This window comes from Penicillium waksmanii (genome assembly GCF_028829765.1).
Source record: "Penicillium waksmanii strain IBT 27052 chromosome Unknown utg000010l:1.0-3698451.0:1.0-3701458.0, whole genome shotgun sequence".
Classification (NCBI taxonomy): Eukaryota; Fungi; Ascomycota; class Eurotiomycetes; order Eurotiales; family Aspergillaceae; genus Penicillium; species Penicillium waksmanii.
The window spans coordinates 2,798,029-2,824,185 of NW_026643256.1; the positions used below are offsets into that span (position 1 = coordinate 2,798,029).

General features: G+C 47.5%; 13 protein-coding genes across 13 annotated transcripts; 5 read left to right on the plus strand and 8 right to left on the minus strand.

Annotated features, from left to right (window-relative positions):
• Positions 1-1,346: 1,346 nt before the first annotated feature.
• Positions 1,347-1,688, minus strand: N7481_013000 (uncharacterized protein; the record flags this gene model as incomplete). Its single annotated transcript, XM_057272219.1, has 1 exon — positions 1,347-1,688. The coding sequence occupies one exon, from the start codon at positions 1,686-1,688 to the stop codon at positions 1,347-1,349; it is 342 nt and encodes a 113-aa protein (XP_057116407.1).
• A 1,069-nt stretch (positions 1,689-2,757) lies between these two features.
• N7481_013001 (uncharacterized protein) lies at positions 2,758-3,315 on the plus strand (the record flags this gene model as incomplete). The annotated part of the gene is made up of 1 exon (XM_057272220.1): positions 2,758-3,315. The coding sequence occupies one exon, from the start codon at positions 2,758-2,760 to the stop codon at positions 3,313-3,315; it is 558 nt and encodes a 185-aa protein (XP_057116408.1).
• An 838-nt stretch (positions 3,316-4,153) lies between these two features.
• N7481_013002 (uncharacterized protein) lies at positions 4,154-4,502 on the plus strand (the record flags this gene model as incomplete). Its single annotated transcript, XM_057272221.1, has 2 exons — positions 4,154-4,311; positions 4,376-4,502. The coding sequence occupies 2 exons, from the start codon at positions 4,154-4,156 to the stop codon at positions 4,500-4,502; spliced, it is 285 nt and encodes a 94-aa protein (XP_057116409.1).
• Positions 4,503-5,447: 945 nt separating this feature from the next.
• On the plus strand, positions 5,448-6,487 carry N7481_013003 (zinc-binding alcohol dehydrogenase family protein; the record flags this gene model as incomplete). The annotated part of the gene is made up of 2 exons (XM_057272222.1): positions 5,448-5,736; positions 5,781-6,487. 2 exons carry the CDS (start codon positions 5,448-5,450, stop codon positions 6,485-6,487), a joined length of 996 nt encoding a protein of 331 aa, XP_057116410.1.
• A 250-nt stretch (positions 6,488-6,737) lies between these two features.
• N7481_013004 (uncharacterized protein) lies at positions 6,738-9,024 on the minus strand (the record flags this gene model as incomplete). The annotated part of the gene is made up of 15 exons (XM_057272223.1): positions 6,738-6,901; positions 6,987-7,106; positions 7,159-7,233; positions 7,290-7,438; positions 7,488-7,575; positions 7,634-7,687; positions 7,756-7,810; positions 7,869-8,038; positions 8,106-8,143; positions 8,201-8,266; positions 8,324-8,401; positions 8,460-8,506; positions 8,568-8,595; positions 8,656-8,749; positions 8,814-9,024. 15 exons carry the CDS (start codon positions 9,022-9,024, stop codon positions 6,738-6,740), a joined length of 1,437 nt encoding a protein of 478 aa, XP_057116411.1.
• Positions 9,025-10,709: 1,685 nt separating this feature from the next.
• N7481_013005 (LITAF-like zinc ribbon domain-containing protein) lies at positions 10,710-11,503 on the minus strand (the record flags this gene model as incomplete). Its single annotated transcript, XM_057272224.1, has 3 exons — positions 10,710-10,953; positions 11,021-11,266; positions 11,325-11,503. 3 exons carry the CDS (start codon positions 11,501-11,503, stop codon positions 10,710-10,712), a joined length of 669 nt encoding a protein of 222 aa, XP_057116412.1.
• A 1,546-nt stretch (positions 11,504-13,049) lies between these two features.
• N7481_013006 (uncharacterized protein) lies at positions 13,050-13,682 on the minus strand (the record flags this gene model as incomplete). Its single annotated transcript, XM_057272225.1, has 1 exon — positions 13,050-13,682. The coding sequence occupies one exon, from the start codon at positions 13,680-13,682 to the stop codon at positions 13,050-13,052; it is 633 nt and encodes a 210-aa protein (XP_057116413.1).
• Positions 13,683-14,403: 721 nt separating this feature from the next.
• N7481_013007 (carbon-nitrogen hydrolase family protein) lies at positions 14,404-15,237 on the minus strand (the record flags this gene model as incomplete). Its single annotated transcript, XM_057272226.1, has 1 exon — positions 14,404-15,237. One exon carries the CDS (start codon positions 15,235-15,237, stop codon positions 14,404-14,406), a length of 834 nt encoding a protein of 277 aa, XP_057116414.1.
• Positions 15,238-15,822: 585 nt separating this feature from the next.
• On the minus strand, positions 15,823-17,666 carry N7481_013008 (uncharacterized protein; the record flags this gene model as incomplete). The annotated part of the gene is made up of 5 exons (XM_057272227.1): positions 15,823-16,062; positions 16,116-17,295; positions 17,347-17,417; positions 17,481-17,545; positions 17,606-17,666. The coding sequence occupies 5 exons, from the start codon at positions 17,664-17,666 to the stop codon at positions 15,823-15,825; spliced, it is 1,617 nt and encodes a 538-aa protein (XP_057116415.1).
• Positions 17,667-18,750: 1,084 nt separating this feature from the next.
• On the plus strand, positions 18,751-20,364 carry N7481_013009 (amidohydrolase; the record flags this gene model as incomplete). The annotated part of the gene is made up of 1 exon (XM_057272228.1): positions 18,751-20,364. The coding sequence occupies one exon, from the start codon at positions 18,751-18,753 to the stop codon at positions 20,362-20,364; it is 1,614 nt and encodes a 537-aa protein (XP_057116416.1).
• Positions 20,365-20,712: 348 nt separating this feature from the next.
• On the minus strand, positions 20,713-22,687 carry N7481_013010 (peroxisomal biogenesis factor 3; the record flags this gene model as incomplete). The annotated part of the gene is made up of 4 exons (XM_057272229.1): positions 20,713-21,508; positions 21,572-21,962; positions 22,031-22,380; positions 22,530-22,687. 4 exons carry the CDS (start codon positions 22,685-22,687, stop codon positions 20,713-20,715), a joined length of 1,695 nt encoding a protein of 564 aa, XP_057116417.1.
• A 1,162-nt stretch (positions 22,688-23,849) lies between these two features.
• Positions 23,850-24,996, plus strand: N7481_013011 (lignocellulolytic auxiliary activity family 14 protein; the record flags this gene model as incomplete). The annotated part of the gene is made up of 6 exons (XM_057272230.1): positions 23,850-24,352; positions 24,409-24,497; positions 24,549-24,577; positions 24,689-24,773; positions 24,826-24,900; positions 24,953-24,996. 6 exons carry the CDS (start codon positions 23,850-23,852, stop codon positions 24,994-24,996), a joined length of 825 nt encoding a protein of 274 aa, XP_057116418.1.
• Positions 24,997-25,309: 313 nt separating this feature from the next.
• On the minus strand, positions 25,310-26,046 carry N7481_013012 (uncharacterized protein; the record flags this gene model as incomplete). The annotated part of the gene is made up of 2 exons (XM_057272231.1): positions 25,310-25,594; positions 25,654-26,046. Coding segments are annotated over 2 exons (678 nt in total), but the record flags the coding sequence as incomplete, so codon positions are not given.
• Between the last annotated feature and the right edge of the window lie 111 nt (positions 26,047-26,157).

The window sequence follows — 26,157 nt, forward strand, 5'->3', positions numbered from 1 at the left end:
GATGACTTCCACAACACAGGCTGACCGCGATTAATGAACGCCGCAATACTCAGAAGCACAATCGAGAGAAGTACAAGAATGATAGGGAAACTTATTCATGCCCAGCGAACATGGATATAAGTCTCGGTACGATAAGCAGTTCCTCCGTCCTGGATGCTCCGGAAACTTGTTCGAATATTGTCGGTCATACTTGTTGCCATGGAGTAGAATACTGTAGGCACATCGGTATAACTAGTATTGGACAGAATCAATACTGCAGTTGATAGATAATCCTGATAATTTGTCTCGCCGGTGAAGAAGTGTGTTGCGTTAAAGGTACCTTGGAGTAGTAGAACTATCAAATCCCGTGTTCTGGGATACACGGAAAAGTTTGTCCTTGAAAATGTTACAGAATCGTTGAATGGCAGCAATTGTAAAGGTGTAAACGGCAAACCTTCACCTGCAGGGATGAGAGGCTGACATCTTGAGGGTCTTGGGGCCTGAGCGCTGGATGGAAGATAGCTAACAGTGGTGAACTGCTTCTCACAAAAATGTACGTAGCATTCAGTTAACATTGGCCTTGGCTCAGTAACGTTGGGAAACTTAGAATAATAGGAAATCGTATCAAGAAACTGCGCTGACAAGATCGTAACAAGTGCACGGGGTATATTGCGGGCGATAGTTGGGCACAATGCGCCGGATTCTGAGTTCCAGGGGTAACGATAAGTCACAGTGTAATTGCCAAAGATATGTGATTCCAGTATTTCAGGGGCAATCCGCAGCCCGCTAGGAGTTGTGTATGAGCAATTCAAACTCCCACCCTTGGGTGATATGCATGTTTGAGTTGATGATTCTGTGACATTGACACACTGCGAGCAGAATCCCTGTGTCGTAAAATCGGGGAAAGCGCAATTTGATGTAGGATATATAGGCTTCAGTGGGTCATTAATTTGCGCTAGCCCTTGGTCAAGGGCGATTTCTATCAAAGGGTCGGGCTGATTCATTCTAAAATTCCGATTTTGGTAGTTCGTCGAATCCACCAAGGCTAATGTTCCTGGGCCCTTGGATATAAGCGGTTTCATTTTGGGTGATTACTTGGCATGAGGGGAAAGCAAGATTTTGTTGCGAGAACGGATCAAGTGCAAGAGATAAAATCATCAACAGGGCCCCCGCCATCGGTAGAGACCACGGCATACGCCAAAGTACCTCCAGAGAGCCCCATGGACCTCTGCTAGCTTTGTCAAGCATGTCAAAGTAGTTAAGCTGAATAGGTCTCTGTTCTGGGCCCATTCTCCAAGGTCGCTTCCATTTTAACTGATCGAGGCACGTGGAGATAGGTATTAGGGTTGCAGCCTTTGCGAATGCGGCTAGGATGGCGACCACGGTATTGGGCGAAATCGAGTATTGCCAGGAGGAATAAGCCATCCCATTTTCGCATAGACAAGGAAGCCTATCAGTAAGGTGACACGGACTACAATGAAGAGGGCGCCGGCAATCTCCCAGGTCCAGGAACCTTCGGCGTCATGGCCTCGAAATGATGATGCGGTTTCAGATATCTGTAGGGACGAATGTTGCTTATTTTCAAGTTGTGGGTTTGGAATTTCGGTGAGACCGATCAGAATTTCTGATTTATTGATATCTAAATCAAGATGTGGCATCCCAAGGTTTTTGTTGTTCATGGTACTCTCCTCTTCAGCTTGCGCCGCCATCTGGTATGGATTCCGGCGATGAACCTTCAAGTTGGCACCTGTGGGAACCTTGGAAGCTCAGAATAAATTAAACATTTTCAAGGTTCTTTGGCCTGGGAAAGCGGGGTTTCAGGGCTTAAAGACCACTGAATTTTCAGCCGCACGCTTGGAGGGTGAAAACAAAGCTATACGAGATTAGGGCTAGTAGCCTTGGACAAATGCTTTTGGGCACCTAGATAGGGACGAGAATTATAGAGGTCCGAGTCACTCTGACAAATTACCTTGAGGATTGCAGATGGGGTGGCTCATGAAGTCCACCATTCGTTTGAAAATAGTATCAATCGAAAAGAGTCTCACCATAAGCTCCTTCTAACGATGATGTGGACTTCTGATTTGACGTGTTACTTTGATCTCGCCTCAATGGCCAACCCCACTCTGTAGCAATGTGAACATCAGCTATCGGCTTATCAAGGTGACTGAATATTTTCAGTGTCTTCTTTTGATTGAGAGTCATCGCGACGGGATGTTATATTCACCAAGCATTCACTGCTAGTGAATGGTGACTCGAATATCCTAGCAGTTATTAGTACTATGCAAGCCCGTGGTGGCCTCAGGCATCCGCCGGGGTCGCACCTTCCCCGGGTCCATTTTGTATAAGCCCACCTGGGCAGTGCCTTCCTCATCTGGAACCTACTCTCACTCTTGCAATTCCCATTCTTACCCCATTCTCTTCTTTCCCTTTCCCCGTCTCCTCTCCTTCCTCCTCTACTATCATCCTCACTGTACACCAACCCATTGCATTCAACCCTCAAGTCACTCGTTCCAATTCACTCTTCAATTCAACCACCCAACATCTCTACCTTTCACTTCCGATTGGAAGGATGTTCAAACCCCCGCCGAGGTGGATTGTACATGAGCCGGAAATTGCTCCGCCCCCGCCAGATGGAGCTTCAGCTCGTTTTTACTTTCAGTGATCATTACCGTACTCCTGGCTTTCCTTGTTCTGGAGGTGTACCGATATGCATTCGAAAAGCCACGCGAAAAGCCCAAGCGTTGCCGAATCTCCAAGTCCCAGAGATTGCTCCAGCCCATGCATGCTGTCGTGATCCCAGAGTGTCCCAAGACACCCAGCATTCGACGAACCCGAACCCGTGACATGCCCCCCTCTCCGCCTGAATCTTCTCCGTCATTGAGCTCGACATTTTCAGCCCCGTCAACACCCGGAGGTGAATACAATGCCATTACCGAAGGTTTCCCTCGTGGCGTCGACCTGAATCTTACTAGAGAGCAACTGCGCGAGGCTTTCTATTTCTCCCCCAAGGATCGCCGCATCATCGACCCAGAAGAGAAGTACTGGGGTCGAGGTCGCAAGAGCAGCCTTCGGGCTGAATTTTGGGAGTTTCTATTCGAGCGGAGCGAAGACTATGATCCACGCTTTGACGAGACCCCATATGACCTCCCTGAATTTGTCCTGCGAAGCAACATCGGAAGCGACTGGGCCAACCGTGCACGCTACTTCGAGAAGCCGCATCTCTATGACAGCGAGGGAAGACTCCGCGATATTTCCCCCAACGGCCGCTCGGGACGAGACATAGGCCTATTTTCGTCTACCAAGGGCAAGAAAAAGCGAATATTCGACGATGACTGAAGAAGGCTCTGTCGGAGTACAAGACCTCGGGTATCTGGACATCACCAGGAACAAGAACATTCTTTCGAAAAGAATACGGTATATGGATTCATATTTGTTACGGGGAGCGATCTGATTTACAAGCGGCCAGTGATGCCATTCTGGTCCGATAATTGAGCCGTGATGTAACATACGAGATGAAGAGAAAGATGTTGTTTCAAGCGCCAAACATTTGCAATTAATGTATAATCTGTCAAATTCAAAAAATGAAAATCCTCAAGTCTGATTCCACCAGATACCTATTTCTCAAGACAAGCCAGTGGACCCTGGAGTTTAAGATGATTACGTTGACATGCATGATATACGAGTATGAAACTTCGGGCGTATACTAGTACTCTTTGGAGCTTAATATAAGTCCTCGATCTTTATTATGGAGGCGACAAGGCGGATCACTGAGGTGTGGCTACGTATCCGGTGGCGTTTGCTGGTTCTTTCATGATCATCGCGACTGGACATACAATGTCGAGGGTAGCTGAAATACTCAATACGTAATCTGGATTTCAAACCTCTGTCGAAAATAGCTAGCACCGATTTTGAATTCAACTAGGAGCGGGTACTAGCGATTGGCTCCTCGTTCTCTCCAAGATAGTCTTTATATCATAGGTTTGCCACATCATATGCTGAGTGCCACGGGACAGTCTCCCCGCACTTAGCTTTAAAAGACCTGGAAAGTTCTCTCCATCTCATGATTCCTCCAAATAGCCTACTACGCCAACTTCATTTGCTTAACAGGATACATACCCCCAAACTATCGACAATCAACCTGAACCCAATTCTACTCTCGACTCGACTGCCCAAGATGGTCGGAACCACTATTGACAACAACCCGTTGGACCCAACATCTGCCCAGAAGCGTACTTCGATCGATGGAAATGACAAGAAGAATACACCGAGAACTGGAGTACGCAGGATGAGCGACCTGGAGACGATCGTTTACGAGAACCGCGATGTCGCGCCGTATGTCGAGACTTCTCACAAAAACTCACATTGATTGCCAGGTCGCTGACACTGGCAATAACAGCTCCTCCCAAGCTATCTGTGCCGAGCTTGCACACGAGCACGCTATTGAAGATCTTCACCAAATGACTGACCATATGTCGGACGAGAATAACCCAGCAAGAGGTATGGAATCTACGTCTCCGAGATAAATCCACAAATGTTTCTCCTCGACGGCACAAGAACTGATAATTGTCGCAATAAGGCCCATTCTTCCCTCAAATCTATCCCCAGCACACCACGGAGCCTAAATTGGACGAATAAATTGAGATTTCGCGTTAGGCTGGTGGATGATATGAATCGGACGACCACTTTTTTGATTTTTTTGAATGACCACGAATTGTTATGATCATCGATGAGACCACTTAAGATTGAGAAAACACATAAATACAATCAAATGCAAATACATAATGAATCAAATTGAGCTGTCCCTTGCGCAGCGAAGACGAGGCGGCTGGTGATGTCAGAGTGATGTTCCCCGCATGAACTTTGTGGTCGGCAGCATTGACATCATCCGGTGACAGCCGTACCAGTACGAGTAGAATATTGACTCCACCCCTATGTAGTTCTATACATTGTTTTAGATCGGATGTATTTGCGCACCATGAGAAAATTATTAATGGCTGAGCATGAGGGATCGTTGTCTGCTCAGCCAGATCTGAGTATAATTTATTTGAAACTTGTGCCAGACTAAAAAATGCCCCCATGCGTGCTATATAAAGTTTCACGAAGAACTTATTGGAACATTGAAAAGTATATCTAAAGATAAGAAATACTTTCAAAAATCAGTGAGGTTAGCTGAATTTGCGAAGAGGCTGACAGCCGAATATTAAAATGGTTCAATACGGCCCCAAATTTCATTTACTGTTACACTATCATTAATATTGGAAGTTCTTCGGCCTTCATCGAGTCCTAAGTCCGTATAGCGATTAATAATAATTTAATGAGAGAAGACTGAGTACATCTCTTACTAGTGAACGGTAGGAAGAGGTCGAAGTCTATATAATAACTGATACCGGCACCTGCACGAAATCTTTGAAAGATACCCATAAAACTATAACTCTTTCAATATTGATTGTCACAGTTCTATCTTCGAGATGTCGCAACGCCAAACTGCTCTCCTAGTGACTGAAATAGGGCAACATTTGAGCAAAGCTACTCGGCCCATTCCTGAGCCTAAGGATGGAGAAGTCCTCGTTAAGATCACAGTGGCTGGCCTGAATCCTCATGATGCGAAGTCTCGTGACGATGGGCTTTCCATAAAAGGATCTCTTCCAGCGGTCTTAGCCTCAGACATTACAGGCCACGTTGTTCGCGTCGGTCCCAATGTCACGCACTTCAAGCAAGGAGACCACATATTCGGACAAGCCCTACTGGCAATTACCAGTACGGAAACAAAAGTACCTCCACATCCTAATTACGACTCTCAGGGCCTCCAGGATATACCGATGCCGAACTTGCAACACTGCCCACCAACCTGGTCACTGCTGCTGTTGCGTTGTTCGATTCTACTGGTTTAAATATACCATCCCCTTTAGACACGACTGCACTTAAATTCAATTACGAAGAAGCATCGATTCTCATTGTTGGCGGTGGCTCAAATACTGGAAGGTTCGCCATTCAGCTCGCTGCGATAACAGGAATCGGAAAAATCATCGTTGTCGCTAGCCTAAATGGCGAAGCAGATCTGAAAGCCCTGGGAGCAACGCACGTCATCGATAGAACAAATCCGGGCACACACATTGCAGCTGATGTGAAGAGTATTGTTGGAGATGATTCGATTTACGCCCTTGATACTATTAATGCACCGGAGGATCAGTACATTGGCGTCGAGGCTTTGTCAAACACCAAGACGGGTAAATTCGCTCGTTTGAGACCCAGGGGACCGGTCGATGAGTCGAAGTTATCGGCGAAAAAGCCTCTAGGCTTTGAGACACTGAATATACTGGGTGCTTCGAATGTAAGAACCGCTACTAGTGTTCCCTTGTGGGAACGGGTTAGTGGTCTTGTTGCAGAAGGAAAAATCAAGCCGACTAGCTTTAAAGTTATCAAGGGTCTTGACTTGGATAAGGCTAATATGACTCTGGATGGCTACTCGAATGGGGCTCTGAGTGGTCAATGGCAGGTGCATATTTGAGTAGGAGTTTATTATGGGTTTATAGTTTGTTCATTGCTGAGCAAATTTGTACGTTTTAAGTAGAATCGAGTCCTCAATTTTACCTCCTAGTTATACAAACACAGGATACTCCGGGTCAAAATGGAAAATTTGGAAAGCATATTTACGCAGCGTTACATTAGAGGGGTTTGTTGGAATATTTTATGTAATAAAAGCAGAATATCTCTGATTAATTAATTGTTTATCTCATGTTGAATGATGGGAGATATACTTATTCAGCCACGGAGGCTTGTTTGACAATATAGTCGGCTTTTTCGACACTCTCAACCGATGTCTCTTCCTCATCCCGTCCTTTTGTCTGAGACTCATCGTTGCTTGCGTGTTCGATGGGCTCGTGGTCCCTGATAGCCAACCAAGTAGGAACCACAGCAAGGCCTATATTGCAATATCATTAGTATTTTGCATAAAATGAACCTAAAGTACCAATGGGACGATGCTCTTAGTACGACTGGTTACGAACCGAGAAGAATAGTGTTCACTGCAAGAGGCACCCTTCCACCAAACCACTCTTTGGTGTTCAAACCATACGAGACGGCCTGCGAGAAACTTTCCTGTCCACGCAAGATTCCAGATAGGCGGGCTGTTCATGTCAGTAAATAAACAGCAGCAAAGGAGATATTGCAGCGACTTACATAGCTCCGAAATATTATCTGTCTTTGTCGCGATCATATAATACATCCAGTTTTGTAAGGCTTGTCGGGAGAATTCTATGAAAGATGGGGTTAGATGTATATCAAAAGAATGGCTGAAATGAGTTTCTTACCCCAAAGAATGACCACAAATAAGCCTCGGGTGAAGCCTTTGTCAGCCCAATCCAAGGATGGAGGGTTTGCTGTGTACATCTCTTGAACAACCCATCCATAGACCCAGGCGATGATATGAACGATAACAACGTAATAGAAACTGGAGGGCCTATAAGTAAAAGTTTCCGTCACAAAATGGAATAAAGAGATATCATTACCTGTACATGATTCGGCTCTTTACTGGCAGGTTCTTGTAATCCAAGAATCTGCTAATGAGCCACGATGAGAGAAGTGTTCCGATGTATGCTATGAATACTTGTAAGTCCCGCTGAATCATCAAGGGTTAATTTTCATCAAAACATACAAACAAGGCCAATCAAAGCGCGAGCTCGAACGCCGAAATAATAGACCTCGAAGTCTATAAAAACATGTTAGAAACTCAATTTAGGTCAACAATTCCTGTCCCCTCGGAAAGAAAACACTCACTTCCTTCGTATTGATTGAAGTATGATGCCCAGAAAACAGGAAGGAGCAGTAGAACCTAATTTTTTCAACCATTAGTAACATACTTGGATGTTTCAGAATCCTAAGAAACTCACATCTTTGCGGCAGGAAAGTCTCCAAAGTTCTTTCATCTCACCAGCCCATGAGTCTTGCAGTACAATCTTGACCTTACTTCCGTCGCCACGTTGAACCTTTTCCGGTCGGGTGAGGAAAATGGCAATTGGAGCTGCAAGGCATTGCAAGGCAACAAAAATTAAATAGGTTTCTAGAGCGGATTCCGCATTAGCAACAGTTTTGGGAGTTTAATAAAAATAAAATTATGGCTAACGAACCTGAGCCAACCTTTCCTTTGCTTTTGGACGCGGCAGAGCTTCACGGGTGTTAGTAATAGACTCTAATAAGCAAAGGTCTCAAGTGTATATCTTACTGGTTCAGACCAAGAACAATAGCGCTACCAAGCAATGGGCCACCGGTTCGGAACCAAAGCCAGATACTAATCAGGGTCAGAGATGAATTTCAAGTTAAATCAGACATCCAATCTTGTACTCACTTCATGTACTGGCCTCTTTTCGCAGGCTCTGGATACCCAAGTGCCACAGCACCTTCGGAGGCCCAGAATAGACCAGCCCTAATTTTGTTAGGACAAGGTTCTCATTTCTATGTATTAATGGAACGGAAGAACTCACGAAAGACCGCATGCAACGGCTCCAACGAGTACAAACCATTCATTTCCCTAATTCAAATATTAGTCATTTCGCCTTTTAGTTTGGTTCTTGAAGTCGTCAAATCCTCACATAGCGGTTATTTGTATATAAAGCGGCACTGGTAGGTAAATAAATTAGAAATAATCCCCGACCTTTGTGGGGTTGTGAATTGGCTCACGAGTAAATCGGATATCCAATGACACCTAGTAATAGAGTCCAGTTCATTCCAATGCGGTTGGCGATAGGGCCGCCAAACAAACACAGAAAACCCACTAAAACCCCAAGGTTAGTCGGCTTCCACTTCTCTTGATAAAGACTTCGATTTGGATGACCCACTCAACCCGAATACAAGAGCATTTGCTGCATTGACAAGATAGGGCGTTTCAGCTCCTCCTGCTCCCAGCGAGTTCATGGCATTCCATAGTCCAGGAGCCAGGAAGCCCACGCTTCCAATAATGAACGCATTGTAAAGAGTCGTCCGGTACCAAACACGACCGGTCGTCGGCGCATCCTCTGCTGTCACCGATATCGGTGTTGGCTCAGTCATGGTTATCTGATGGTCCAAAAGCCTGCAAATAATCCAAAATGCGAATTTGACGGAACCAATTTTTTTTATAAGAAATGTATTGAATGATGCTCTGGTATATCTACTTTTTATTTTAGCGCCAGGCGGCCTTGAAGAAACCGTACTCATTCATGAAAACGATGGCGTGCTGGCAAGACAGGGGAAATTTGTGTTAAGCGCATCGCCAAAAGCCCGGGTTTCCCCACATCGGCCCGCACAGCCAAATCGGAACCAATAATCTTTGATATTTCTTACCTGCCAATGCTGCTAAAGATTCAAGACTTTCCTATATCGTTGCTAGCGCTCGGTCAAAACCGCTTCTTTGCCGAGTCTGGATCAGGCCCGAAGACGTGCTTCTACTGGGGACTTCGGCAAGGGGAAGGTCGCAGCCGCTTATTGACGGAATTTTGACGATCCCGAGATGATGGATGCAAGAGATCTGTTGAGACGGGATCAGGGTTACATCTCTTGTCAAATCAACATTACGCTCTTTCGTACCCTTGCATAGTTAAATGCTGCTACAGCCCTCGACTCCAATCGATTAATGATCAGATCAGATCGTCAAATTATGTGTCCAAAATTCGCCATGGCACAGACTGAAATAAGCATGGGCCCGTGCGCGTTTTTCAAAAGAGCTTGCATTCTTCGCAAATTGGCAAAGAGAGAACCATTATAGTAGGCTGTATGGCCAGCCTTGACTTTCATGGAAGCCCTCGTTCGTCTATGATAATATCATATCAGATTTCCATTACTACTGAAAGCCATTGGAAACTTCAAATGTCTCTCGAAGTAACCAGAAGTTTGAGAGCAGGAATCAAGAGTTCCAATGGGATTCATCTGTGGATGTGGAATCTTGATAAGCATAGGCCATATATTTCGAGATGGTCTAGAAGTCTGCTCATTCCCAATTTGTAGGGTCTATGCAGATTGAGTGTGCACAACCTGGTTTTCGAAGGGGCAAGGCGGCTTGGCTTGGTCACGGTGTCAGACATCAGGCCCGGAATCAATAACCGGTTGGATGAGGCGGTCCTTTTGTGGCTCTATAAATAATTAGCAGACATAGATGAAACCCAGTTATGGCATTATAGACGCCATGCCAAGAGAATCAAAAGTTCTATGATACTGGCTGTCACATGTCGCTTGGATTCGGTTTCTTGGCCCTTCAATTCCTTGGCTAATTTTCAATTCCTGACACCTGAGTTTCGTTTTTCATCTGCGTTATTCAAAATATAGGCCGAGAAACGATGATATTAGTCTTGAGCCTAGGAGTAATCGTCTTTTTCGCTAGCCCAACCGAAAACGTAATATAAGGCCAATCATACTACAAATTACAAAGATAAAGTTCTTACACCACGGTCGCAAATCAAGACCCATCGGACTTTCATCTCAGCACAATCAGAGAGCTCATTATTGTTCTTCAAGCTTTAAAGAGCATCGATTAGGTACAAATTTAGACGTAAAACATGTTTCCCTCATTTTGCCGAGGGGTTCGGGTTGAGCCTCAAGCTTCGAGCAGTGGGGGCCAGGGGTTTCGCCCCCATGCCAGTGATTATACTAGCCCCTGGGCCACTAGAAAAGGGAGTGACCCACTAGGAAAAAGATTTTCAAACAAAAGCAAACGCCGTGACACATTAATACATATGTAGTTAGTTCTTCCCGCTAAGGCCTTAGTTCTTTTCGCTGGGGCCCTGAGTCATTGCCACAGGCTCGGGCGCCTTCACAGGCTCGGGCGCCGTGGCGACGACGGGAGGATGGGGCGCAAAAAGTTGCACTGGACCGTCATGTGGACGGATGGCAACCTTCTGCCCACACTTGGTACAAAAGTGATGGCAGTCGTGGCACATTTCCATGCAAAAGGGGAGGAATGCAAGACAGATCCCGCCGATGAGACAGCAGCCCACTGCCGCCATTCTGTAGAATAGGGTAGAGGTTAGCAAGCAAAGAAAGCAGACGAAGATTTGTTTGAGATAAAACTTACCCGGTGGCACTAGTGCTCTCCTTCTGAACTCGGGTCATCGCCTCCTGATAACAGAAGGGGCAGATGATCAAACGCGGCTCTTCGTTGAGCTGGTTCAGCTCGACAGCTCTCTGGACGACGAGACCTTGCCCGGGCTGAGGAGCCGGGGCCTGTGTTGCCGACTGCCATGCAGTCTTTTCATGCGGAGGATAGGTCTCAAGGTTGAGTACGGCCGTCTCTGGTGCTGGCGTCACTTCTTTCTCGTTTCTGATGAAGAAAACGTTACCGTTAGCATGTATAATCCAGATAGTTGAAGCGAGCATACCGTTCATATTGCGGGGGAGGTACAGCATCGGATGCGGTGGTTTGCACTTGATCCTCCGTTGCGGGAATTGCGACTGATCTTGTCGTCTCTGCTGGTGTTGTGGAAGTGAGATCGTGAGTCGGCGCGGTCGCATCGACTGGCTGGCTGGCCACTGGGGTCGAGTCCTTGTTGTGTTCCATGTTGGCTGTATTTTCAAAAGTCGGGCTGTGAATGTGAGAGTATTCGAAATTTGGACGTGGGAGGCTCTTGGAATCTATAAATGTATTGGAACTGTACTGTAGACAAAGATAGCACTCAGCCTCAGGCCAAACCCAATATGGCAGGTCACTAGGTCGATCAAGGAGAACACGGGCGCGTTGGCCCCCAGTGGGCTTTTTCTTGAACCCTTGCAGCCAATATGCTGAGGGGGCGTGCTCGTGTAATGAACTTGGCCCTCGCCCTCTGATCAACATGAACGTATGGCCACCAATCAGCAAGAGGCTCGTGAACGTCTGCCCCCGAAGTCGCTTCGCTTCTCTTGGCTCTTGGCTCTTGGCTCTAGGGGCAAGTCATAACACGAACAAAAAGAAGCTAACTTTTTCAAGTGCCCGAAAGACCTGTTCCGGGGCAGGTGTTACCACCCAAGGATTTTAGATGCACCCCTTGCGGGTCTTCCAGCAGCTCCGTCCAAACAACAATTTTACGGCGTTTGAGAACCCGGTTTAAGGAGCCATTGCAATCCCGTTTCCCTCTACTTTGCGAACTTTGCTCTTGAAGAAGATTGATATGTTAGTTTCTGACTGGTAGGTGGCCTGAAAGACCAGTAGTAGTCGACCGATACCTGATCGACAGAAATTTCCAGCCACCAAAATTTTAGGCCATGAGAATCTGCGAACTCTAAATTATATGTAGTTTCAGTGTTCTGTCGCTAGGAATTCCACGCGGACAACTCCCTTTGAAAAAATGGATTAGAAGTTCTTTATCGGGAGATTGATTCGAATTCGTTGGATACTGATACCCAGAGCAGAGAGGAATTAGCGCCTTACATTCTGTGTTTTAACAAACTGATGGCTCCTCTGATCCCTCGTACGTAGAAACCTAAGAATTTAACAAGAGGCGATCTGAATGGCCAGTACTTTGGCAGACGGCCAAGAGAAATCTGGTATTCTTAGATGCCATCTGGTACTTTTGCGAGGGCTATCTCATAATTGGATGGGAGATCGTCATCACCACTGCCTTCTCCTTAGTGGGATACGATAGCTCCTCTACCTCTAACTTTCCGTTGGGATCATGGTGAAGATTGCAGCACTGGATTCGTTTACTGCTTGGAAGCTCTTCACTATGGCTGATGCGTCTATTAAGGCTACTATGTATGTCGCCTGCATATCGTTTTATCCAAAGCCAAGGCAATATCTCCATGACTCCACCAGAAAAGCTTTTTCATGTCGCTGGGTCTCTGGTGATCTGCACTGGTGGATCCCAAAGAAGAGCAAACTACTCCGTACAGCGACCAGGGTTGCCAATTTGAGCCTCATCATTAAATGACTCAAAGATATATTATGTTTGTTTCAGATTGCGTACTTGTACAGGTTCGATTGACTAATTATTAAATGGCTAACATCAAAAAGCGCTTTGCGTCGACACCTGAGCTCAATCGTTTGAATAGATCGGAATGGTAAAAAAATCAAGGAAACGCCTGGAACTCGCCAAGAACATGTAGAGTAATATTTTGCGAGCTCTAAAGCATTACAGGGCAAGGGCGAGGCCCAGGACACCGGCAGCACCGGCAAGGCTCATGGCAATGCCGCCAGTCGCAGCGGGAGCACCGGCAGTGGAGGTAGATGTGGAAGATCCGGACTTGGAGGAACCAGAAGCAGTCCCGGAGGGAGTGGCAGTTCCGGAGCTGCTACCGGTGTTGGTCTCAGTGGAGGTTTCGCTACTGGTCTTGGTGACAGCAGCAGACGAGGCAGAAGCCGAGCTTCCGGTCTCGGTGGCCGAGGTATCGTCAGTGGCAGCGGATGTCAAACTCTCGGAGGCCAAGTACGCGGAAGCTTCGGCCTTGAGCTCATTTTCAACGTAGGTCTGCGCACTCTCCGGAAGTTCGGTGACCCAGGAAGGGAATTTACCGTCTGCAACACGGGTCACCTCGGCTTGGGCGTAATCAGAATTGGTGTACATGCTGTTGGCCCAGGCAATCTCCGCGGTGGCAGTAGCCAGAATCTCGATGACGGATGATGGGATGTTAATACTCTCAAGAGCGGAGTCATAATCGTCGGAATCGTCGTAGGAGGAAGATTCCGCGGTAGCGGTGGAATCAGGGGCCGGGGCAGCAAGAGCCGCCGAGGCAAATAAAAGAGCAGCGAGTGTCTTGAATTGCATCTTGAAGTGACTGTAGAGTAGAAAGAAAGAGAGTGGATTGAAAGACGAAGGTCTATGGGGACTCTGGACGTGATGAAAGATAATCTGGGCCCGGGGGAAATGCAGGACTAAATATAAGCCAAGCCTACCTAATCGGGCCTCTTCGCCTAAAATTAACCCAGAATGAGGCTATTAGCTTTTCCATGTTTTCATTTCCTCACGGGGTCGCAAAAGTGGAGTTCGGGCGTAGCCCGAACCACTTGTGCCCCTTGGTTTCGACCAATTTCCACGCTATGGCCATTAGCCCCGGGGAATGGCCCCAATCGTGAAGGAATCGCCCCCAATATCACATTGCAAAGTGGAAAGGCGCTTTCAAACCTGTCCAGCAAACGCCTCTCGTGGAATGACCGTTGTCTAGCACCAGTCTTGCGTGACGCCTCCAGCAGTGTGGGAAGTGAGCGACATCCTACTCGTACATAAATCACCCCCTGAAACGCCACAGGCTTAGACAAGCACAAGCCCAAGTCCGTCCAGTAAGTAAGCGTGGTTTAGGAACCCAAATCTAGACTGGTCCCTCGCAACATATTCGGATTTAAGGCAAGCTAACGGACGTCGGCATTAGCAGCGCCACTGGCTTACTACCCTGTCAATACGAGTGTGAAATTCGCCCCTCTTTAATAGCATCACGTTACGTCTCTGTATAAATGTGAAATGGCAGCAATGACTAGATTTTGATCGCATTCTATTGCCGGTAGCCATAATGCCAATCTGGAGTGGCCATATCTTCCCGAATCTTGTAGGCAACCTCGGCTTCCTCTAATATATTCATATCAAGAGAAATGATTCTCATCCCCTCGTCGCTGCTGTCAAATTTATCCACACAACCAAGAAATGGCATTGCGACTTGAGAGAGCCCAGCAAATCCCTCACTTGCCGGCCCGGCAACATTGCAAAACAAAACAGCGCAAGTGTTCTCGAACGCGCGACTTACAACAGCTGCGTCTAAGAAGGCACCCTCCGACTTTGGATTGTGCTTCAACCCAACCTCCGATGCGTCACTGTATTTCCAGAAAGCAGGTACAATGATTATCTTTGCACCCTGCATGATAAGCTCTCGGAATGCTTCGGGGAAGGCCAGATCCCAGCAAATAAGCAACCCGACCTTGCCCAAAGGGGTGTCGAATGCAACATGACGACTCTCATTTTTAGAGCTCTTGACAAATGGTCGCTCCGGATGCCAGAGATTTTTCTTTTCATATTTTCCTTTTATCTCTCCATTGTTGTCGATGAAATAGGTGGCATTGACGAGTGTATTGTCGTCGTGCAATTCTCCAAAAGAGCCAGGTACGATGCAAATATTGCATTCTTTGGCTAGGTCGCAATACGCATCTAGATAGATCTTCCAGCTGGCGCACTGCTGTCTAATTGCCGGATCATGACTGGGGAAAAAGTCGGCTAAGTGATATTCTGGAAGAACCGCCAGATCTGCACCGCTCGTGGCGGCTTCCCGGATGAATGAGATCGCTCGTCGATGGTTGTCCTTTACCTCATTTGGCTGTTGGGACCCATGGAACATTGATTAGTATATAAAAGCACGGCGTGTGGGTATGCTAAACTTGACGATACCTTCGGACAAAGCTGTATAATTGCAACTTTACACGTATTCATTCTCGAGCTGCCAGTCAATTATATGATTGAATATATTGAAAAATCTTAAATTTTGTTGGAAAGACATCATATTACAGGTGTAAATAATCTTTATAAAGCTGCGGAATCTCGGAAATGATTATCTTCCTACTACATGTTCCCCGCTCTCGAGGGACCTTCTTGAAAGGGAATGAAGGAATATTATTCGCTGTTTTCCTTCTCGGCAAGACCACTGCAACCTTGAAAGGTATATGGTTGGACGAGATAGCCGAAGAACTTAACATTAAAATAAATCAAAAAGTATAAATGCGGACAGTGACTACCCTAGTAGGAAATACTAGTATTAATTGCTAGTATTGCGTAGAGGCATCGGATGTCCGCGGGCCCCGTTATCTGTAACTAATGGGCCCGATTTAGAAACAAAATTCAAATATACTATTAGGCACTCAAATAAAGGAAGATGCTCCCCTCTTTCCTAGCTTCCAAGTTCTTCCCAGCGCAACGGGTGGTGTTGTCAAAGAACTGATATCTGCGCTCCGAAATGACGATATCTGTGTGCAAACTTGATACGGAATGTTTTTCCAAAGTAGATGAAAAGGACATTCCCCAACATAACCACCATCGTGATCAAGCCGAATGTGATATAGAACCAATTCAAGCCGACACGATCAACCCAAGGTTGAAGGGCAAATACAAATAGAGTTGAGATAACGTTTCGAATGAAGGTTAGTGCAACAACAGAATCCGCAATGATCTATAATAGATAATTAGCACCCCATTCACAAATCTCAAGTATTGCAAACTTACATCGGTATACGCATCTGTCAGATATGTAAGTGCAGCACTACTGGCGGGAACAACTCCAAAAGCTGAAACGCCAAGGCCAAAGGCAGGTAAGATCCAATGAGAGCCATTGTTGAGACCAATGCCAAACATAAAAAGTCCAGCAGGGACAAGAGGTACAAAAACTAAGCATAGCCAGAGGCGCATCTCTGGCTCATAAATGCCCCCATTTCTCTTCGCAAGATAAAGAGCTATTGAGTCACTCAAGGGACCACAAATAACAGTGGCGAGGCAGGTTCCAATAAATGGCGGAATCCCCATGAGACCAATTTGAGCTGACCCAAAATTATAAGGCGGTAGCGTCATAACAGAGGAAAGGGTCGTCACCGGGACCGTCGTGCAAGCGGTCATGATGCCATACTCAACGGCCATGAAAAGGACAGCAGGAATGCTGAACATGATGAGGAATGGTTGATAGCTGTGCTTGGCCACTTGCCCAAAGGATACTGGTGAATCTGACCAAAGTGATAATTTTTGCAGGTAAGTTTTCTTCGGAATCGAATAGTCAACTTCAACTGGCTCATAAGGAACTTCATCGCGTTTCGCGATATCGACATCTCCATGAGCCAATGCTTCGGCATCTTTGTCGCCTGGAAGTGCGGATGCCGTCCTGTCGGCAACAGGGACCCCATCAATCGGTTCAAAAGCGAACATCGTTTCTTCGTAGAGGAAGATGAAGGCGAGGAGTCCTGCACCGAACAAGATGGCCATCCACCACCACACCCAGCGCCAGCCCTGCGAAAGGGTAATGAACCCTCCCGCTAGAGGTGCCAGGGAGGTGCCAACCGTCATGAACCAGTAGTATATGGTGTTCATAAGTCCTCGTTCGTGAACGAAGTAAATGTCGGCGACCGTCATTTGCACCATCACCTCAGAAAGTGCCCCAACAATACAACTAAGAATATTAACCAGCATGAGATCTGCCACATTTTGCATCCGAGCAGACCAGATACTGATTCCGCATTGAATTGCAGTACTCAAAATATAGATTGGTCGTCGGCCGAATTTGAGGGCGAAGGGGATGAGGAAGATCCCGCCGATCGCAAGAGCACCACAGCCAGCGGCGTAGCTATCGTTAAGTAGAGCGAAGCTAAATCCCAGCTCGATGTTGAGAGGACCCCAGGTGACAGTGGCGACATTGACCCTGGAATCGTTAGTTTCATACAGGAAACGGAGTCAAGAGGTTATTGCTCACAATGCCATGACCATCACAACATAATAGGAGACAAGGCCAAAATTCAGATGTTTCCTCCATTGTGGCCAGTTCTGTATTTCGATATGAATCAGCACAGCCATCATTATTGGAGCATGCAGGTCGGGAATACTCACTAAGGGGTCATTTGGATCTTTGCTAGGCTTCGGCTCCAGTATGACCTCGGAGCCAGCGTTGAGGTCTGATATAATGTCAAACGATGAAAGTTTCAGACCGATAGTTCGAAGGATTTTGCACGTACCATCAAGACGAACTGTCCCTGGTGGCCAGGCAGGATCGATATTTTGACTGTGTGGGGACATCGCTATAGGGCTTCTTGAGGCCGCGATACTCAAGCAGGAGAACGAAAAAAGTTTCTCAGGTCAGGGATCATTAGCGATTAGAAGGTTTCGAGCCCATTTTATTAAATCTTCGGTATAGTCAACGGGACTTCTGGCCGATGAGTTCACTCTGCCTTATCACCATCTGCTGGGGATGGTGATGATCTGTAGCCACTCAACATCGAACCTGAGAAATAGGCGTGGGACTGATCTATTCTGAAAAGGGAAGTTTGAAGCAATAGCCAATGACCGAGCAGAATCTTGTCAAGCTTATCATGCCTCAAATTCTGTGTTTGCGGGGAAATATTATCAGGAGAACTGGGGAGGTCGGGGTAATAATATTTACCTAAGGGTTTGCAACTCAGATCTTCCAGAAACACTCTTAGCTACCCTTAACCGACCTAGGGCAATCACCAAATTTACGACTCCACTCGTTAAGTAGCTTAATCAATTGGTCTCTCATCGTTTGAAGTGACGAAAAGGGGAGTATGCATCTCCTTTGCTGCCTGTTCTCGGCATGTAAGTATTACCCGACACAATCCATCAACATCCTCCAACACAACTATCTTACATATTTCATATCAGGCAGCCATGGTCTTCCCAAGATTGATATTCATTCATAGTTTGCCGATTCGTTTATCTTCTGTCCGCATGACGGACTCTACTATTTCGACGCCACCCATCTCCGATTAACCAATTGCGTCAAATTGCGCCGCCCCGCAATTCCAACCTCGCCTATCAATGCTTCGCCAATCAATGAGACGGAACTCCGCCTTTGCTCTCGATATCGCCATTGCGACGCCATTCTTAAGCCCCCTCCTCGTGAAGTGGCAGCGGACTATTCTCCGAATATCTCAATTTCCCCATTTCTCCATTTCCCCAAATTCAACCAACCACCAACCCGCCATCCAGTACCAATCATTGGGGGAAACTTCTAGAGACCCCGGCATTTCATTTACCTCCGTCTTGCCCCACGCATGCCATTCAATAAATAACTTGTCAAAGCAGCAAACCATTCAACGCATTCGAAACATCATCTCGATACTACTCCTTCCACAAGTTGAGAATGACTTCTGTATTTCGCAACGGGCGAATCTTCGCGCCATCGCTTTCCTCCGGCAAAGGTGGCAATGAGTTCGCCGATGGAATGATCGTCGAGAATGACCAGATCTCGTACGTCGGGTCACTTGACGATACTAAAATTCCCAATGGCGCCACAGTTGTTGATCTGGAGAATCGCGTCGTGGTCCCGGGCTTCATTGATGCCCACGTTCATATTCTGCACTATGGCCACTCACTGCGTAAAGTGAACCTTATCGAATGCACGTCTCTTGAGCAGATCCAAGAAACTATCAAATCCTACGCGACAGAAAACCCATCTGTACCTCGTATTCTCTGCCGAGGGTGGATTCAATCTACTACCAATGGTGTTGCCCTTGCCAGCATGCTGGATAGTATTGATTCTCGACCGATCTTGATTGACTCGTTCGATCTTCATTCTATGTGGTGTAATTCCGCTGCACTGGATGAAATGAAGGCCCATACAGCCCCTGACCTCCCCGGCGGTACTATTCATCGAGATGAGACCGGAAAGGCGTCTGGTCTTCTGGATGAATCTGCTCTCATGAACCTGGCCTGGCCATTTGTGGAGGGTCTCTACTCCGCCGAAGACAATATCAGTGCCCTGGACATTGCAGTCTCTTCCTATACGGCCGCAGGCTATACTGGCATTGTTGATATGGCCATGGATGAGGAGACATGGAAGCTTCTAGAGGAATATCGCCAAAAGAATAATGTCCCTTTCCATATCGCAGCGCACTGGCTCGTCCCATACACGGATGACCAACAAACAAATTTTAGCTTTGTCGACCGAGCCATCGCACTCAACAAGCAGTACAAGGACCCTAACTTCACCGTGGTTGGCATCAAACTCATCTGCGATGGTGTTGTTGATGGGTGCACTGCCGCTCTTTTGCAACCATACACCGGCAAATCGGACCCAGTGGAGCCAATCTGGCCAGCGGATAAATTGAAAGAAGTCGTTCAGCGCGCCGACGCAGCTGGACTCCAATGTGCCATCCACGCTATCGGCGACAAGGCCATCAACCAATCTATCAACGTCTTGGCAGAAGTCGGCACCCCAGGCCGACGGCATAGAATCGAACATCTCGAAATGAGCACCTCAGAGGACGCAAAGCGTCTTGGCGAGCTCGGTATCACAGCCTCTATCCAGCCCGTTCACTCGGATCCCGCCCTTTTCAAAGCATGGCCCACTCTGGTCGGGCCTGATCGCTGCAAGCGTGCCTTTGCGTATAAAGAGTTCTTGGATGGCGGTGCCCCTATCGCTATTGGAACTGATGCGCCTACTGCGCGTCATTTCCCCTTCCCAAATCTTTACAATGCTACCACTAGACGATCAGCTCTTGAGCCAGAGACCACCAACACTGTTAATGCCCACTTTGGGCTCAGTTTGGCCGAGGCTGCTACTGCTGCTACCACTGGAGCAGCTTATGCTCGGTTTGCTGATTCATGGACGGGTAGCTTGAAGCAAGGACTGAGTGCAGACTTTTTGGTTGTCGATATGGAATGGTCACCTGAAACACTTCTCCAAGCAAAGGTCGCTCAGACGTGGTATCGGGGCAAGAGAGTATATGATGTCAACGGGACTCAAGGAAATTAGATGTCTTGAGACAGAATGAAGCGATCAACAAGGCTCCCTGCTACCTCTGTTGTACTTTTAGTACCGTACCGGTGTCTGAACGAATATGAATGTGCTAAGATGACGTGAGAATTCCATCGTATTGAGCGTTAGAACGACTACACCATAACCTGGGCATACGCAGAAGCATAGTAAATTGTATAGAGAAAATGACATGACAAGAAACCGGAAAATGCAGAATAGAAATGTATCTAGCAAGTATAGACATATAATCATTAGCACGACCCAGTCTAAGACAGTGGCGCCCAGTGACACGTAATCACAAAAAAGGGTATTGTCAAGAAACATGATGAAAAGCGAGTAGTTAAGTCAAACTTCAGCCTCGGTCTTCGCGGCGGGCTCGTCGTCCGTAGCCTTGCCCCAAGCACGCTCGAAGGCGGAATCCGCGCCAGCCTCAACACCAGCCTCTACGCCAACCTCCCGTGTCTGTTCTTGGGCAGCAGGGGAAATAACCTCCTCTTCTGCCTCTTCTTTTTCGACAAGGACAGGGGCACTCTGGGAGATCTCCTCGGTATCAATCTCCTTATCCACCATCACTGGTCCAAACGAAGATGATTCGAGGTTCACCGAAGGCGAGTCTCCCGCCTCGGTAGGCACATCCTTACGGTTGGCACCAAGTAGCTCGAGATCAAAGTTGGAGCTATAGATGACAGCAGAGAATGCTTCCAGCTCGCGGACGTTCTGCTCCATGGGGCCGAGATACTCATTGGGCTGGTGTGAGCCATTACCGATAACGTGCGCTTGGCGGGCCATGACAGCAAGCAAGTTAGCAAGCTTTGTCTTCCGCTCTGACGCAGGCGGGATCACGGTGGCGATGGAGTCGAATGACTGAGGTGCAGTTTCGGGGACAGTAGCCGAGGTCTTGAATGCCTCGTTTGCGCACTTCTGGTCAACAAGGGTGGAGAAACCCTCGTTGTTGAGAAGAGTCAAAACGAAGGAGAAGGAAGGAGAGTCGATTAAATCAGCGGTCTCATCGAGGAGATGGCGCAATTTGGACGCAGTCTGTGAGGAGGACGGGTCTGCCACCCCCTCCACGCCAGATTCGCGCAGAACAGTCTCCTCTTCCTCCGTGGGCGGGAGCAGACATGAAAGCCATTTCTTGGATCTATGGATTGTTTCGGTCAGCACTGGTGAAAGGGTATATTCGGATGTCATGCGTAATGCTCACCGTCGCTCGTCTTCGGTGTTGCCCTCGACTTTCTTCCGGATTTGAAGGGTCAACTCTGACAGTTTCGAGAGACTGATATCCTCACGTGGGTTGAGAGGACCAAATACTTCCTCCACAGCGGGTTGAACGCGCTCCATCAACTCCTGCCACCCACGGTGAAGCAGCCACCAGCTGAAAGCAAGGTATCGTCGATTTGTCTCGAAATCATCGCCCAGGGTTTGGGTAATATCATCATCATGGTCTTCAAGGCTGATGGGTGAATCGGCCGAGGGAGTAGCCAGAGAAATGACACTGGAGAGGTAGTTTCGACGACCGAGGAGGTTGAGTTGGATGCGGGTGAAGATGGTGAGTAACGAGAGGGTATAAATGAGGGTAAAAGATCGGGTGATGGCTGTACATAGGTTAGCCGCTAGTATTCGAGACGAAGGGACATATGCAAAGCCCAATAGCCACACATACATGTGATCTTGACCTCGTTCCACAGCTGGGTCTTGTTTCGTTTCACTCGAGGTTGTTCTTCCGACTCCACGGACTCCCCCACCTGGCTGGCATGCACAAAGCCCTCGCTCTGGAAGCTGGAGAGGCTCTTACGGTCGTCCTCGGGTAGACTTGGGGCCACAGAGCTCATGTCCGAGCCTGTGCCTTCTCCGACGCTGATGCGAGCCAACCTCTCCGCTCGCTTCTTCTGTAGCTCCTTGGTGAGCTCCTCCACGGGGAGCGCTTCAATGACATTCTCGGTTGCGGTGGGTAATAGGGCAAGGACGGTATAGGTGCAGTCGGTTTGGTTTTGTTCGAAACGTCGTCGCAAACTGTTTATTTGATGGTTAGCCAAGGTCTAAACTCGAAACTCGATGTGGTTAGGGAGGGATTGGATCCGTCACAAGCTGGCGGGCAAGCCGACAAGACGACAGGGGCATCTGGAGAATGGGGTAGGCATGACAGGAAAGGAATAACTCACTTCTCTTTTGCGATTCGATCACTGCTCATGCGCTCACGCGCCTCGGAGATCTTGGACAATAGGTACTGCCCGGCCAGGTAACCTGCTCCAAGCACGCCGGCCCCGATCGCAAGGCCCTTGCGATTGCGCTGAAACCAGCGCCTCGTGGCCCCGATCATGGTATTGTGTAGGTAAAAAGAATCGATGTCAGGATGGCAGGTGTTGATGCCAGAACCCGACCATGTGCGACGGAGGAGGGAGGTTGTTTGCCGATCGTGGAGGGCCGGGGGAGTTGGAGCGGCCTCGGCTAGACTCGATGCGGAGAAGATTGTGATCGAACCACTCCATGTTTATACCGCATGGTCATTTTTCTTAAAGCCCTAGGCATGATGCCTGAATACCTGTATTAGAGTGATTCCTAATAATTTCAATCATCACTATTTCCTCAATAAACGCAAACCTGTCAAAACATCGCTACCCTTCAGCGGCAACCCCGGATTTGGTGCGATTGGTCCCGATGAGGAAATCCCTTCATGCCGCTTTAACACAACGGACCGCGGCACAAACAGAACAGAACTATAAAACACTCCAAACAAGAAGAAAATTAGCAGATGAGCAGCTGCGACATTACGTCTCCTCGAAAACAATAATTTCTCAGGAAATGGGCTGGAGAGACGTTTTTCCCTCGGGAGGGGCCATTACTAAAACCAAGTGCCCTTCAGTGATGTTGATTGTCTGATGTTGAATGAAGAGGTGTATGTGCAATACCTAAGTTTGTCCTAGCTCGCATGAAAAAGATAGGTTTGTACATATTCATTTTTCATTTATCGAAACCTGGCGCTAACTCACGGAGGCCCGTGGGATTCATCCTGTTTTCATTGCTCGGGATTTCAGCCCACAGACCGGCAGAGGAAGATACCAGTTTCCATTTCGGGTCGTTCTCGCCAACAGCAAACTACAGGTGGTCGACTTTGACTTTCCTCTTGCGATGTCCAAGGTAATTGGTTGTTTGACATCTCCAGTTCAGATCTTGAAGCACCCCATGTGGGGCCACTTTCATCTATTTAGGCTTTCAGATGAGCCTGAAACAGCACCGGATCAAGGGGTTAATTGAACAGGGTCTTTCTACTCCATAATTTCTCGGCATATATTAATTATGCTTCAAGTCAAGAGGTAGTCACTTATGCTACGAGTAGTTGTTCTCGATACTAATACTGTTCAGTCATCATTATTTATCGCTGCTCAAATATATAAACTGCAACATCCGGCGAAACCTCTGTCAACACACAGCAACATCAATCTTTACAAAATCCGCTCTTTTTCTTCCAGCTTTCATTCAAGATGATAAAAGTGACCGCTCTATTAGCACTGGCTGCTGCGGCCCAGGCACATACAGTTGCTTGGACTAAAGGCATGTATTGCTTCGGAGGTCCAGATCTTTCTACCGACAACGCCAATACCAATACTGCGGTCGCACCACTGTACAACCTCGCCCGCGAGGATTGGTGGTTCCAGCACGACCGCGGCTGTGATGCTGCACCCCCTGCAGATGGCGACATACTTGAGCTTCCTGCTGGCGGCAAGTTCACTGTCGAGCTGGCCCACAACCGGGCCCAAACCTCGCTTTCATACGACGGAAAGTACAGCTCTGCTTGGCCGGATGGGAAAGACCACCCAGAAGACTGGGCTGGTCCTGGAAATCCCCCTGAATGTATTCAGGATGATGGGGCAATGCATACCAACAATCAGTCCACGGCTGCCGGTACCGCATTTGCCATCAGCTACCAGTCCGACTTGAGCAAGGTCACAATGGAAAACCTAGCTGTGTTCACTGTTCTGGAGCAGTGAGTTCTCAAACATACAGGAAGCAAATTCCAAAAGCTGACTTATTTTATCTTAGCACTCCATGGAAGCGTGAGGCTACTTATGAGGTCCCCCGCCGATCTCCCTCCTTGCCCAGAGGGTGGCTGCACCTGCGCGTGGCTCTGGGTACGTTAAAGAATCTCCCCAGGTCTCACCACACAACTAACGCTTTCTTAGGCTCCGAATGGATGTGGACAGCCGAATATGTGAGTCTTAACCCTGCACCCTTGTTCTACCGAGTTGCTAAATGATCGTCCCAAAACAGGTACATGGCCGGTTATAAATGCAACGTGACTGAATCAACATCGTCCAAAAAGGTCGCGCCAGCTCAGATCGCCAAATACTGTGATGATGACATTACAAAGTGTGTCAAGGGTGCCAAGCAGATGATTGCCTTTAACCGTAAGAAAAATCATTCGAAGACAGTTGTTTGCTTCAGCTAACCATATAACAGAGCAAACTGGGAACAATGTTCAAGTACCCGATGGCAAGACACCCATGTACAACAAGGCATGGGGATGGGAATCTGGTATGTGATATGTCCAATTTTCATTGCAACAGGAGAAAGCAAATGCTAATAGCTTTCTTTTACCTCGAAGGCGCCCAAAACGACATTTTCGCTTGAAGCGGTGCACACTTTTAGGGAAACTGTGGCTAAACCCTCCTTGTCACCAATGGAGGCGTAGTTGGATATGGATATAATGGCGGTCACCTGCGGGATGGAGCATTAAGGCTACAGTGGCTTGTCTTGAGGTGGTTGGGCTTCAGGTAGTTGAACTCTGAGAATTGGTCTATGATGGAGATGGGATTATCGAGACAGTAAAGGCTAAATACCTTATAGTTATAAAAGTTTCACCCGACTTTATAGTCATCTATAACTATATGGCTATATGCCACTTCAATCCCATCAAAATTGCTATCAAAAGAAGCGCCAATACTTTCACCGTCTTGACTTCATCTCTATGTTGGTTCAGCCAATTCTCCAACTTCAGTCGCCAAATAGAGTTCCCGCCATCTCTGAGTGCAGATTGAAGACCGGGGAGTCCATCTAAGCTGCGATTATTGCATTCTTGCTGATATTCTTGCGTCTTCCCGGAGCTAACCATTTTGGCGGCATAACGACTCAATGTCTCACGGTCCTTTAGATATGGTTTGGATTCGTCGGTTTCGGAGTCAGTGTCCAAGGCCAGCAATGGAACACCATAGCCGCAAGATGTTTGCACCTAGATAAATCATCAAAACGCTAAATAAATCTGATTCAACCCAGAGGGGTAATACTAACCTTGAAAACATCAAGTTTAATAACAGCACGCGCTCCAGCAACCTCGGACTTGCCCATACGCTTCAAGTATGCAGGAAACTCGGGCTGGTCCCACTCAATAACAGACCCAGTAGCAAAGAGCCGCATGATACGAGGAGAAGCATCAAACGAGCAAAACATCAAAGTAATGCGACCATTTTCGCGCAGATGGGAAATCGTTTCACATCCAGACCCGGTCGAATCGATGTAGGCCACTTGGTTCGGGTCAAGGATGGCAAGGCAAGAATCCGGTAGGCCCTTTGGAGAAAGGTTGATATGCCGGCCACGTAGAGGAGCGGAGGCCACGAAGAAAACTCTCTGGCGTAAGGCCCATTGACCGAGGTCGTCGGAAATAGATTCAAAGAATTTGCCCATGACTGTAGGGGTGTTGAGAGAAGAGGTTCAAGTTTCCAGGTGCGGAGTCAATGTGGTATCCACTACGACGATCCAATGTGAATGAGAGTATACATCCACCGGTGTGTATTA